General features: G+C 42.8%; 1 protein-coding gene across 1 annotated transcript in view; it reads right to left on the reverse strand.

Annotated features, from left to right (window-relative positions):
* Positions 1–14,145, reverse strand: part of SLC4A8 (solute carrier family 4 member 8) — an 80,822-nt gene that overhangs the window by 40,095 nt on the left and 26,582 nt on the right. Inside the window, exons 6-9 of the mRNA XM_060271068.2 lie at positions 7,904–8,089; positions 5,053–5,141; positions 2,376–2,533; positions 478–565 (exon numbers count right to left, since the gene is read on the reverse strand). Coding sequence (XP_060127051.1) covers positions 478–565; positions 2,376–2,533; positions 5,053–5,141; positions 7,904–8,089 — 521 coding nt within the window. The remainder of the gene's footprint in view (positions 1–477; positions 566–2,375; positions 2,534–5,052; positions 5,142–7,903; positions 8,090–14,145) is intronic.

The following is a 14,145-nucleotide window of genomic DNA, read 5'->3' on the forward strand; positions in this document are numbered from 1 at the left end:
AAAGCCATATGGAATTTGCATGATGTTTTGCCAGACAAATAATTTGCAATCTCAGCTATTGGTTTGTTTGTCCTGAAAAATAGGTAGCAATATATTTTTCATTGTATTAGCTTGTAAGTGGGAGCAATATGCAGGCTGTTGGGGTATAAAGGCTTCTACCTCAAAAAAGAGTGTGGTTGAATATAGAATGGGTCGGATGACCATTGCAGTATTATATGCTTTCAATAATATGTCCCAAACAATGCTCATATAGTTTATTCTAATGTATAATGTTGATGTTTCTGCTTCTTTATTGCTTTAAAAGTTGAATTTCACAAAATGGGTAGCAGCCTAAGCAAAATGTCTCTTATTTCTACCAACAGTTTTGCATTCCCATTTTCTTATCATTGTGACCTTCTTCCTGAAGCTTGAATTGTGGCAGAAAGGCAAAGCAATGCAAACAAAAGAGGTGAAAATATATTTTGTATTTTACTGTACCTCATCAGTCATGAGGGTAGCCATTGACCTTCCAATCTCATGATACTGTTGTCCTTTCCCTAATGGACCCAGCAAGATAAACAGGAACCTAGGGAGAGAGGGGGGAAATGGGGCAGACGTTTTTTAAGGCTTTGAGAAGTTAACATTCCTTTAAGGCTGGCATCCCCAAACTCGGCCCACCAGCTGTTTTGGGACTACAGTTCCCATCAGCCCTGACCACTGGTCCTGTTAGCTAGGGATGGTGGGAGTTGTAGTCTCAAAACAGCTGGAGGACCGAGTTTGGGGATGCCTGCTTTAAGCCAAGTATTTCATAAGTATGGGAAGAGAAAGTGGGCTCAGATGAAGCCTGTCTTCCATGACTTCCCCACCACCTACATCAATGATGCTGTGATGCAGTTTAATGATCACAGTGAGGAGAGGGCTGGGATCCCAGATAAACAACGTCAGAGTCAAGTTCCCTCTCCAACCCATTGGGGCACCAAGCTGAAATGTCAGGCTCACTTTCCTTCCAGCCCCAGTCAGCTGGGGCTAGATCATGCTTGCAAGCTTCCTTTGGCCCTCATTCATTTTGGGGAAGTTGGGCTGGGAGCTAACACCAACCTCTCTTGCAATTCAGGCAATGCACCTTCTTCCTATGACAATGGTTTCAATGGCGGTGGCATGAAACATATCAAGCGGGAACAGAAGGGAAGGAACATACCGGATTTCCCTACTCACTAGCCTAGAGGTTCCTAAATTATTAATTTGGGTCAGTTCCCCAGAGGAAGACCATCTCCACACTTTATGCAGCAAATGTTATATCCTGGAGTAAATAGAGAGCATTATCAATATATACATTTTCAATCTCCCAAGTACAAGCACCCAAAACCTCTGGTTTCCGAATATATCATATCTCTACAAAACATAAATGCTTGCTTTATATAGGTTTTCTGCTTTGTAGAAATGCTTGCTTTCTACTCTCTTTTTTGGCTTGGGGGTTTTTTGGGGGGGGTTACTCAAGTTTCTATTATCCTAATTCGAAGAAAAGCAGGGGGAAAATGATTGACAATTTTAGCTCAAAGTGTGGAAAGGCAGATATCAGATAAGATAAGATATCTTTATTGTCATTGTCCCCTTGCGGGAACAACGGAATTACTTGGTTGCTACATCCACTCAGATAAAGCATTCCGCATAATCCAAAATTACAAAACCTAATTAAAAACAGTAAATATAATACAAAATAACAAGTAAAATAAGATGACTTCAAATTCCAGGCTTTCCATTTAAGGCCAAAATCGCTCTAGAGAAGAAACTGTTCCTGAGACCAGCTCGTTCTTGCCTGCATTGTTCTATATCTCCGTCCCGATGGCAGGAGCGCAAAGAAATGGTGACCAGGGTGCGTTGGATCTCTTGATATGTCTAGTGTTTTTCTATGGCACCTGGTGGTGTAGATTTGTTCTAAGGTGGAGAGTGAGCAGCCAATAATGCTCTCTGCTGTTTTACTAATTCTGCACAGCCCTGCTCTGTCCTGAGAAGTACAGCTTCCGTACCACACACATAAACCATACGTGAGCACGCTCTGTATGGCACAGTGATAGATGGATAGATAGATAGAATATCGTTTAGGAAACTTGGTCAGTCCCTCAATCAGAAGTTTGGAACCTTTCCCCAATGATAAAGGGGTTGTTAATATCAATGCCTGCCCTCAAATCTCGGTCTGCCTCCCACCCACCCCCATCATAGACAAATAATAATAATTAAGCACAATATTCCAAATTCTGCAAAAAATAAAAATGCAAATGACAGCTGGGCAAATTTCAGGCAAGTATACAAGTTCTCATTATCACAAATTGTTGTTGTTGTTGTTGTTGTTGTTGTTCCTAAAACACCAACAAAACAACAGTAACAACAACTCTTACCTGGTAGGAAGAGGAACTTCAGTCATGCCTGGGAGAAGAACGGCTGGTGATAAGCGCACAAAGGCAATAAAAGGCCGAGAAAGAAAATCCAGCTCTCCCACCAGAACATTTGAGGCTTCTGCTCCAGTGGGAATCTTCTTCATAAAATGAAGCTCTGCCTAATACCAAAGAACAGGGCATAATTTCTAGGGCTGAGATACAATTTGACAAGCATTTTCGCCCACCCAGACAAGCATTTTCACCCAAAACAAACCCCTGTGTTGCAATAAGAACCAATCACAATAATACAAACACAAAATGTAGGCTAATAGCTAGTAGAGAATATATAATAGAATAATGATATCGTTCAAATTATAGGTATAGCAGAAGACATCTCAAAAGTTTCAAAAGTAAAGTCTATCAATATGTCTTCCATTGAAACTTTTGAAAGACTATTGTGAGACTGTCCTTAGACATCTGTTTTGAACACACGGTTGACGGTTCTCGCTACCACTCTGTTATATTGTATAGATGAACTTTGATTGGCTTATTCCTATAATTTGAATGATATCATTATTCTATTATATATTCTCTACTAACTATTAGCGTATGTGTTGTGTTTGTATTGTTGTGATTACTCCTCCTTTTCATACATAATTTTGGGGATACTCCCTCTTCACAGACTTTGACTTTTTTCTTTTTTGCAGGGTAGCAAGGGATCAGATGAGCCAGGAGTCAGCAAACTTTTTCAGCAGGGGGCCGTTCCACTGTCCCTCAGACCTTGTGGGCGGCCGGACTATATTTTTTGGCGAGGGAAATGAACAAATTCCTATGCCCCACAAATAACCCAGAGAAGCATTTTAAATAAAAGGACACATTCTACTCATGTAAAAACACGCGGATTCCCGGACCGTCCGCAGGCTGGATTTAGAAAGCGATTGGGCTGGATCCGGCCCCTGGGCCTAAGTGTGCCTACCCATGAGATAAGCCATCCAGACTTTACATCAAATGTATTCATTAAAAAACAAGCAATTGCTCCTTCAATAATAATAATAATAATAATAATAATAATAATAGTAATAGTAATAAATTTTTATTTATACCCCACCCTGCCTAGTCAAAACTGGGCTCAGGGCGGCTCACACCAATAAAATTGCAATAAAACATAAAAAGCAATTAATTAAAATACAGATTAAAATACAGTATTAAAATTTAAAATGCAGCCTGATTTTAAGTAGTCCATAAATCCAAGCCATGAGGGAGGAAAACACAGGGGTCAGACTAAGTGCAGCCCAAAGGCCAGGCGGAACAGCTCTGTCTTGCAGGCCCTGCGGAAAGATGACAAATCCCGCAGGGCCCTGGTCTCCTGTGAAAGAGCATTCCACCAAGTTGGGGCCAATACTGAAAAGGCCCTGGCCCTAATAGAGGCCAATCTAGCCACCTTAATAAACATTCCTGTTACAGGAAACCAGAGATCTGCCTGCCTTTACCTAACTGACCATTCCACACTGGCCAAGAACAGCAATTCTTGGCCACTCCACAATTGATCAAGAACAGCAAGATCTGTCTGGACACACTCAGAACAGTGTGAGAAGGTAGAGCTATTTCTTGCAAGGAAAACCTGAGTCCGCTTGTCATAGTAAAACAGGGGCAGGAATTGCAGGGAAGAACCGGCAAACAGTGAGGAGTCTTCAACCCTTTTCTCACCTATTGTCTCTCCCATGAAAATGCCCACACCATAAGTGTACAGCTGCACATGCACCATACGAATTTAAACACTATGGACCAGGACTATGTGTCAATAATGTAGCAAGAGACAGTCTATAATGGCCATCTGCTCCTGGGTAGCAATTTGCTTTTACAGTTCTACTCTACATACCTCTGCAGCAGGCATGGCCAAACTTGGCCCTCCAGATGTTTAGGGACTACAACTCCCATGATCCCTAGCTAACAGGACCAGTGGTCAGGGATGATGGGAATTGTAGTCTCAAAACATCTGGAGGGCCAGCTTTGGCCATGCCTGCTCTACAGCAATATATGGTATTGCTTTATTATATATAATACAATATAACAGTTCTACTATGATAAATAAGGTACGCGGGTGGCGCTGTGGGTTAAACCACAAAGCCTAGGGGCTTGCCGATCAGAGGGTCGGTGGTTCGAATCCCTGTGACGGGGTGAGCTCCCATTGCTCGGTCCCTGCTCCTGCCAACCTAGCAGTTCGAAAGCACATCAAAGTGCAAGTAGATAAATAGGTACCGCTCCGGTGGGAAGGTAAACGGCGTTTCCGTGTGCTGCTCTGGTTCGCCAGAAGCGGCTTTGTCATGCTGGCCACATGACCTGGAAGCTGTACGCCGGCTCCCTCGGCCAATAATGCGAGATGAGCGCCACAACCCCTGAGTCGTCCACGACTGGACCTAATGGTCAGGGGTCCCTTTACCTTCTACTATGATAAATTAAAAATATAAAAATCTGTGTACCCTTTGAAACTGTTTTGCATATCCCTAGGGGTACATGTTATCACACTGCTCTCTTTTTAAAAAAAAAAGATTCTTCTGCAATCCAAACAACACAATTTTATTATTTTAATTTTGAACTGAATCTTATTGGGGGATTTATATATCTTATTACCAACATAGGTAAACTGAGAGTCAAATGACAGTGTTTAAGTTGAATAGATGAGCAAAGAAGATTGCACCTTAGTTAAGTCTGTTGGGGTAATATCATGGATTATTCCATTTTTTGCGTCCAAGCCTGGAGGAGGTGGGGCACTTGGTGAGCTCACTCCTAGGAAGATATGAAGAGAAATAATTCTAGATGAAATTGTATGTTAATGGTTAGTTTCAGAATATCACTGTCTATAGATATATTTTCACCAAGTGCACATTTATATGCATGAAATCACACACACACACACACACACACACACCCCTCTGTCAGCACAAATCACATGAAGCATTTGTTTTCATCCACATACCCAATTTTATGTGGACGGAGCTTCTTCATTAAGAGTATTGCTACTCTGAAAAAAATGAAGGGTATCTTTTTATACGCTACAGTTGCAGCAAGAGTTCTTATTGCTGCGAAATGGAAAAGTGATAAAATCCCCTGTATTCATGAAAGGACTCAAAATTGAAAGAATATGCCGAGTTAGATAGTCTATCAGAAAAAATAAAGAATAAACCAAAACAGGAATTTGTCTCAAAATGGGAGGTCTATAAAGTATATTTGAAAAATAATTATAGCAGTTTAAACTCTGTTGCAGCATTTGAATAATTTCAGTAGTAGCTTTAAGAAAGACATGAGACCCAAGACAAATTGAGGATTAGTTATATTAGGTTAAAGGCTGTATTGGCAACAAGTAATATATAATTGAAGTAAGGAATAGACGGGAGGTCGGGCCTGTAGTTCAAAGACCAAATCTTGCTTTGTTGTTGTTGTTTAGTCGTTCAGTCATGTCCGACTCTTCGTGACCCCATGGACCATAGCACGCCAGGCACTCCTGTCTTCCACTGCCTCCCGCAGTTTGGTCAAAGTCATATTCGTAGCTTCGAGAACACTGTCCAACCATCTTGTCCTCTGTCGTCCCCTTCTCGGTCTTTTCCAGGGAGTCTTCTCTTCTCGTGAGGTGGCCAAAGTATTAGAGCCTCAGCTTCACGATCTGTCCTTCCAGTGATCACTCAGGGCTGATTCCCTTCAGAATGGATAGGTTTGATCTTCTTGCAGTCCATGGGACTTGTTTTGTAAATAATTTCATTGTTATTTTCATTTGTATTTTTGCTTTTCTTCCTTTTTTCCTCAGTATATCAACAAAAAAGCAAATTAAAAATTAAAATAAAAAAGAGGATTGCTACTGTAATTACTATTATTCTAAACCACCATCCTTGATGCAATTTACCCATAAAGTAGATAAAAACAGTTAAAAACACAAGAACAGTAAACACATTTTAAAACAAGACCTAAACAAGACCAAAACTACAGCAAGTGGACTCTTGTGGAAAAGACCCATTTATTGACTCAGGGTGGCATGTTGGAACAAAAATGTTTTCATCTATTTCCATGAAGCACAGAACAGGGACAGCCACACCAGAGTGGGCTTCTGAGTTCTCTGGCATTTGCAGGAGACGCTCTCCCACAGACCATAGATATTGACAGGGTGTATAAGGCAAGTTAGTGCCAACACCAGTTTGGACAACAATCCCACCAACCCAATGTACAGAAGGAAACCAGTGCGCATAGCTCCTTCCTTGCCACTTTGTATGTTGTCCCCTTCTCTGCCTGAACACTTGGAACCGATCGTCTGATTTAATCCCGCTCTCATGCAAATCAGAAGGCTGATTTTCACTTACGCAATTTGCACACAATATGCAGGATTAGATCAGATGATCAGTCTCTGCACTTTCAAGCAACGACAGCAGAGGCAGTGCAGTAGGTGTCAGGAGGAGAGTTGTGTATGCACTCACTTCTGCACCATGTGCTAGGTTAGTTGGGGGGAGGGGGGCAGTGAGTATTGCCCAAATGAGTCATTGACCTCCCTAGTGACCTCCCTAGTGCCCTTTAATATTAGAACCCAGGTAGTGTTGGAGGGTAGGGATGCGGGTGGTGCTGTGGGCTAAACCACTGAGCCTAGGGCTTGCTGATCAGAAGGTCGGCGGTTCGAATCCCTGTGACGGGGTGAGCTCCCGTTGCTTGGTCCCAGCTCCTGCCAACCTAGCAGTTCAAAAGCACGTCAAAATGCAAGTAGATAAATAGGAACCGCTACAGCGGGAAGGTAAACGGCGTTTCCATGTGCTGCTCTGGTTTGCCAGAAGTGGCTTTGTCATGCTGGCCACGTGACCTGGAAGATATACGCCGGCTCCCTCAGCCAATAATGCGAGATGAGCGTGCAACCCCAGAGTCGGTCACGACTGGACCTAATGGTCAGGGGTCCCTTTACCTTTACCTTAGTGTTGGAGGGTAGGGATGTGGGTGGCACTGTGGTGTAAACCACTGAGCCTTGGGCTTGCCAATCGGAAGGTTGGCGGTTCGAATCCCCGCGACGAGGTGAGCTCCCGTTGCTCGGTCCCAGCTCCTGCCAACCTAGCAGTTCGAAAGCACGTCAAAGTGCAGGTAGAAAAATAGGTCCCACTCCGGCGGGAAGGTAAATGGCGTTTCCATGCACTGCTCTGGTTTTGCCATGCTGCCCACATGACCCAGCAAAACTGTCTGTGGACAAACGTTGCCTCCCTCAGCCAGTAAAGCGTGATGAGTGTCACAACCCCAGCGTCGTTCGCGACTGGACTTAACTGTCAGAGGTCCTTTACCTTTTTAGTGCTGGAGGACATCTTAGCCAGAATAAGGGTCCCAAAGTATCACCTGAAGGCAAACAAGCACACCAACTTGCTAAAGCTAAGCAGGTCTGTGTCTGGATGCCAGACCTCCTGGGAACCATTAACAGAAGAAAGGTGGCACTGAGAAGACTGGCTTGATGCTAAGGAGGCATGATAGGAGATGCACAGGTTACTGTGCCAATTCAACCAGACAGTACAAACCTCCAGGGACTCTCTCACCTGCTTTATCTGTCGAGGGAGGTTCAGTTTTTTTCTGGGAGACATCAGCAAAAGAGCGGACAATTGGGAGGATGTTCTTCTTCTTTCCATTCTGATGGTAATGATTCCTCAAAAGGGCGTCCCAGACTTTTTTACGGGTGTTCTTATCAAGCTCCTCAGAAGGTTCATAGTTATCCAGAACCATGTCTGAAAGGGAGAACCTCCAAGTCATTCAAATTTTTAGCACCATTCATTTATTGCAATTCATAAAATTTATAAACCACTTGATTGTTTTATATAAACAGTGGTGCCTCGCTAGACGAATTTAATTCGTTCCACGGGTCTTTTCTTATAACGGAAAATTCGTCTAGCGAATCCCATAGGAATGCATTGAATTTTTATTTATTTATTCATTTTGCCCATAGGAACGCATTAATTGAATTTCAATGCATTCCTATGGGAAACCGCGATTCGCTAGATGAATTTTTCATAAAATGAATTCGTCTAGCGAGGCAACCTCTGCTCAAAAAATCCTTTCGTTAAGCGGAAATTTTGTTAAGCAGGGCATTTGTTAAGCAAGGCACCACTGTGTGTGTGTGTGTGTGTGTGTGTGTGTGTGTGTGTGTATACACACACATATATACATATATATATATATATATATATATATATATATATATATATATAATCTCAAAGAAGTTTAACAAAGACAATAAACAATAAAATTCACAGTGAAAACAGTTATAAACATCCATTGAAAACATTTTTTTTAATGGCAGTCAAATAAATACAGGTTAAAGCAGACATCAACATTCTGCAAGTCTGATTAGGCTTGTCTAAAGAAAAATGTTTTTAGCAGGTGCCCGAAAGAGTGCAATGAACTTTCCTAGTGTCAATAGGCAGGGAGTTTCAAAGTGTAGATGCTGCCACACTTAAAGACTGGTTTCTTACAAATGCCAGTTCCACAGACTGAAGTGGCTGAGCGGTCATATGAGTTAAGGCGATCTGGTGTGTAAACTGGTTCCAAGTGGTTAAGGACTTTATTTACTAATAATAACACCTTTAATTTGATCCAATAGCATATTGGCAACCAATGCAGACCTCTCAGCACAGGTCTGACAAGGTCTCACTCCTGTCACCAATTGTGCCACAGCATTTTGCACTAACTGCAGCTTCCAGATCAAGCTCAAGGGAAGCCCCACATACAGCGCATTTGTCAGGGAATGGTCTGGATCTGAAGATTGGGGGATGCAGTCGCAGGCAGCTCAGCTCCTCTCAGAAGAGGGGGGGGATATTGGGGGGGCGCCTCTAGTGTTTTCAGAAGCAGAGAGGCAGACACGGAAGCTAAACAGATTAAGGAGGAGTTACCCAGCTACACGGGTGGCATTGTGGTCTAAACCACTGAGCCTCGGGCTTGCCAATCAGAAGGTTGGCGGTTCGAATCCCTGCGACGGGGTGAGCTCCCGTTGTCCGGTCCCAGCTCCTGCCAACCTAGCAGTTTGAAAGCACGTCAAAGTGCAAGTAGATAAATAGGGAAGGTAAACGGCATTTCCGTGCACTGCTCTGGTTCGCCAGAAGCGGCTTAGTCATGCTGGCCACATGACCTGGAAGCTGTACATTGGCTCCCTCGGCCAGTAAAGCGAGATGAGTGCCCCAACCCCAGAGTCATTCGCGACTGGACTTAACTGTCAGGGGTCCTTTACCTTTACCTTTTTACCCAGCTACAAGATAATGATAACAGATCCAGAAGGGAGGGGGCAGCTGGGAGACACATCAACAGAGAGTGTGGGGGAACCCCCCTCCCCATGGATTCCGAGGTCCAAACATATCAGAGAACAAAGGAGGCAAAGAGGGGGAGGAACTTCCCATTGGCGCGCCCCTTGCTGCGGAAGTCAGAAGGGGGATTCAGAGTAAGCAGCTGATCTCCTTGCAGAGAGTTGTCTGTTTGTGCTTGCAACATGATGCTGTAATGGAAGGACTATAAAACTATCATCTTCTCATTAGTTCTTATCTATAAGCTACTGAAGGGAGAGGGGAACTCCCACGCTTGACAGCACTGCAGTAATCCAGTCTTGAATTAGTATGAACTACTGCAGCCAAGCTTTCTTGGTCCAGGAATGGTCACAGCTGTCAGACCAGTTGCAGCTGGTAGTGCGAGAGCCAATGAGAGTTTTCCTTCCAATGTGAACAGCAGCTCAGGAGGCCCAAATATCATCAGGATTGCAAAAATGAAGAAGAGGCTTGCACTCTCCCATCAGCTGCAATCCCAATACAGTAAGTTCTCCACTTACATGCATTTAACTAGTGCACATTCAGTTTTATGTGTGTGGCAAAAAAAATCATTTAAAAGGGGGTGGAAAGGGGGTGGGGTTCTGGGGGGTTGAATCCCACCCGCCATTGAACCCAATGGATTTTGACTATACACAATTTTGGCCTTAGGCACGATTTTGTCAAAAATACCCTTACCGGATCACACCCAGTTCCACTGGGTTTGTCTCACTGTTTTTAAGTGGAGCCAGATATATGTAAGAAACTCACAAGCAAGCCATTCCTCTTCTCTGTTGCCAGCATGTGGTATGCAGAGAGAGACTGCCTCTAAATGTGGAGGTTCCGTTTAGCTATCATTACTAATGGCCAACAGCAACCCTACTCCAGACCTTTTCAAAAACCCATCTAAAGCAAGAAAGGTAAAATAACTATTGCTGGCCCTAGAGCCAGCATGAAAAGCAAAATACAACCAGAGGAATGACAAGATGGGACTGGATGGGAGACTAAGGGATGTTGCATGAGAGTAGGGGATGGGTGGGGGGTTCTGTGCAATTTTCATGAGATTTTTAAGTGTAAGAAATAAAGCATAGAATGTGCAGCCTTATGTTCATAGACCACTGCTCCACTGAACCCAAGACCATCTAGTGAGCCTGAATAGAGAGAGCAGCTCTCCATGGTCCTGAACAGAGACCTTTCTTAGCCCTGACTTCCAGTATTCCCTGCATCAGAGGTAAGGAACCTGTGGCCCGCCATTCATTGTTGGACTCCCAACTCCCAATTAGTCTCAGCCAGGAATTATGGGAGTTGAAAGTCCTTTCCTCTTTCCAGAGATTACAGGGAATCAACCCAAGACCAGTGATCTACCACTGAGCTACAGGAACAACTTGTAAGGGGACTTGAGGGGAAAGGCCATGGCACAATGGCAGAACATCTGGTTCCCATGCAGACGGTCCCAGGTTCAATCCCCGCCATCCCCAGGTGGAGTTTGGGAGAGACCCCTGTCAGAAACCCCAGAGGGCCTGTGGTCTGACACAGTATAAGGCAGGATCCTATGTTCCTGAGTTAGAACAGACTGGTAGTAATTATGTTGTAGGTGCTTAAGGATGTGAGAGCTCCGGACTGTGGGGAGTGGCATCCATTCTTACCATCCAGTCATCAGGTTAGTTCAGCACTAGCTGCTCTCTACCCTGAATTTCCTGGAGGTTACCAATAAATTGCCTTAATTCATGGCCTATGACAGTCTCTGTGCTTTAACAGCTATTGTGTGGGATATTCATTTCCACCCTCCAAGGGTGGCAGGCATGTAATCTTTTCCCCGATAATGCTGAAGATAAAACAGTGAAGGGTCATAGCTCAGTGGCTCCCATGTTCAATTCCTGGCAGCTTCAGGTAAGGCTAGCAAAGACACCTGCCTAAAACCCTGGACAGCTGCTGCCAGTCAGTGCAGACAATACTGAGCTAAATGGGCCCATGGTCTGACTCTGTGTTCCTATGTGCCAACAAAGCCAGAAAAACATCACTCAAGCACAAGCTATTCCTCTTCTCTATAAGCAGAGTACTTTAAATTCCTTGGCTCTCTAAAACATATACCGGTGAAACTCGGAAAATTAGAAGATCGTCAAAAAGTGCATTTATTTCAGTAATGCAACTTATTATTTTTTATTTTTTTCTTAATTTTTACAAATGCTTTCTTTTGGAAATTCCACAGTAATAAAACAAAGAGTTACAATAATACAAAAATAAACATCGCTATTACATTTCATTAATTACATTCCATTTATAATTGACCCGCCTAATGACAAATAATTACAATTACAACAAATAAAGGCTTGACATATCTTGCTTTGCATGTCATGCATCTATCTCATATATTGGTTTCACCGTTTAAGTTCCGTTACTGAAATAAATGCACTTTTCGACGATATTCTAATTTTCTGAGTTTCACCTGTATATGCCAGATGTGAAGCCACAGAAACCAAGTCCATGTGCAGGTATGTGATGCAGAAGGCTGCAGTGTAGACAACCCCTCTTGTCTCTGCAGAGAAAGCAGGCCTTTTTCCTTCAGTTAATAAGCTTTGCTGAAATGCTAAAGCACTGTCTAAATAATGCATCTGCAGCCCCTTTCAAGATAATGCAGTTCACTTCCACAATCTGAGTCAGTTTTATTTCTCTGCGCATCTAATCAAATTATAAGCAATCTGCAGCACAATGCCTCTTGCATAATTGACTGTTATTGGTAACACTTGTGGGAAGGAAATGTGCTAAGAATCATCAGATACCAGGGGGTTTGAATGGAATCTTGTCAATTTAGAGCCCATTTCTACAAAGCTACTTTCCTGGAAGGAAAAAATAAAGAAAGCTCCATTGACTCTTCCACTAACTCTTCCATTAACACATTACTTTGGTTATCAGGCAAAAGAGCAACTGCCTCTGAAAATGAATGCTAAAAAAATGTCTCCAGCAACTTTTCTGTTTTCCAGGCAGCCGTGTAAGCTGGAAGTTCAATCAGAGTTCCAAAAGATGCAGATTTTAACAGCTCGGGGCAGTTTCTCCATCACTCACAAGTGTATGTACTTTCCTGCAGAGGATGACTAGAGTCTGTTACAGCAAACAAAGATAGCATTTCCCATAACAAACTGGGGCTTTGGCAATAATATCTTAATCAACTCCTTAATGGGAAAGTCTCACAAGGCTACCGATGGTGTGAGGTCAGGTTTGATGGTATTTTTTTTTTAAAAAAAAAAAAGTCATTGTCATGAAAGCTAGCGAAACATTTGCATTTTTTTTAAAAAATAATAATTTTAAGCACAGTTTAGTAGAAATACATAGCACGCAACACACAAACACGCACATATTTTTTCTGGAAAGTGTGTTCCACTTGTAACATCCATGACAAAATCATGAAGAGCCATAACCATTTTTTCAGACTCAGAGAAAATCTTGAGGTTGCAAGCCAACCTGACAAAGTCTAATCAGGGCCATGTAAAATATGTGAATTTAATGTGTCTAAAATGATATGTGGAGGTTTGCATTTGCAGGATATCTGTTTGACAGAGAACTGTAACAAGTGCAAAAAGGTGCACTAAGAGGGTCTTTGTTTCAATGTTACGTCAATTGATTCTGATCTCTCTTGGAAGCTACAAGCATATTGAATAAGTAGCTTGCTTTTCTGAATCTCTCTCTGTAACCAGAGAAAGAATACCTTATTTTTCTATCTATAAGACCGCCCCTATTTTTCAGGGCTCAATTTTAAGAAAATGAGGGGAGATGGCCCAAAGTGGTTACCCCCCACGCAGCTGTGGGCAGGAAACACTCCCTAGATGGTTCCCCGCGTGCAGCTGCATCAGGGGAAGTTGCGCTCCTGCCAACCTCGTCTAATTCACAGAAAAATACGGTGGTTATTGGACTATACTAACAAGTAAGAACTGAAAGAAAACTGGACTGCATTGCTAGTTGTTTAAGAGCAATGTGTTGATTGATATTTGAAATAATTCTTTGTAACAAATTTAATGACTGTTCGCAGTAAAACTTTGGAACTCCTTGTGGCAGAGTGTTTATTGATTCATACTCTGCACAAGGTCCAGATCAGGAAATTACACTCATGTAACACTTAACTGGCCACACATGTAGACTAGGCCTAAGTAAAAAAAACAAAAAACCACCCATGAATTTACCATTACCATTCCTGTTTGGGGGGGTCTTTTGGCAAATTTTGGGGTGGAGAGCCAAATAGTTGCAATAGTTTCAGGTGAGTGGAACACTTACCACTTCTTTCTCTCTGTACTTCCCTCCCTCCCTCCCTCCCTCTCTAATTAAGCAATGTTGCAAAAATAATAATAAAATGCTACATGTGATGACAGCTGCAGCCAGAGCAGAGCTCCAGCCACAACAAAAGCCACACCAGTCCAGAGGTATTGTCAGGGAAACATGGTTGTAGCCTGATCTCTGCTCTGACTGTCACCATTGGTGCACCTTGCATTTATTTATTTATTTAT

This window comes from Zootoca vivipara, chromosome 2 (genome assembly GCF_965207765.1).
Source record: "Zootoca vivipara chromosome 2, rZooViv2.hap1.1, whole genome shotgun sequence".
NCBI classification, from domain to species: Eukaryota; Metazoa; Chordata; class Lepidosauria; order Squamata; family Lacertidae; genus Zootoca; species Zootoca vivipara.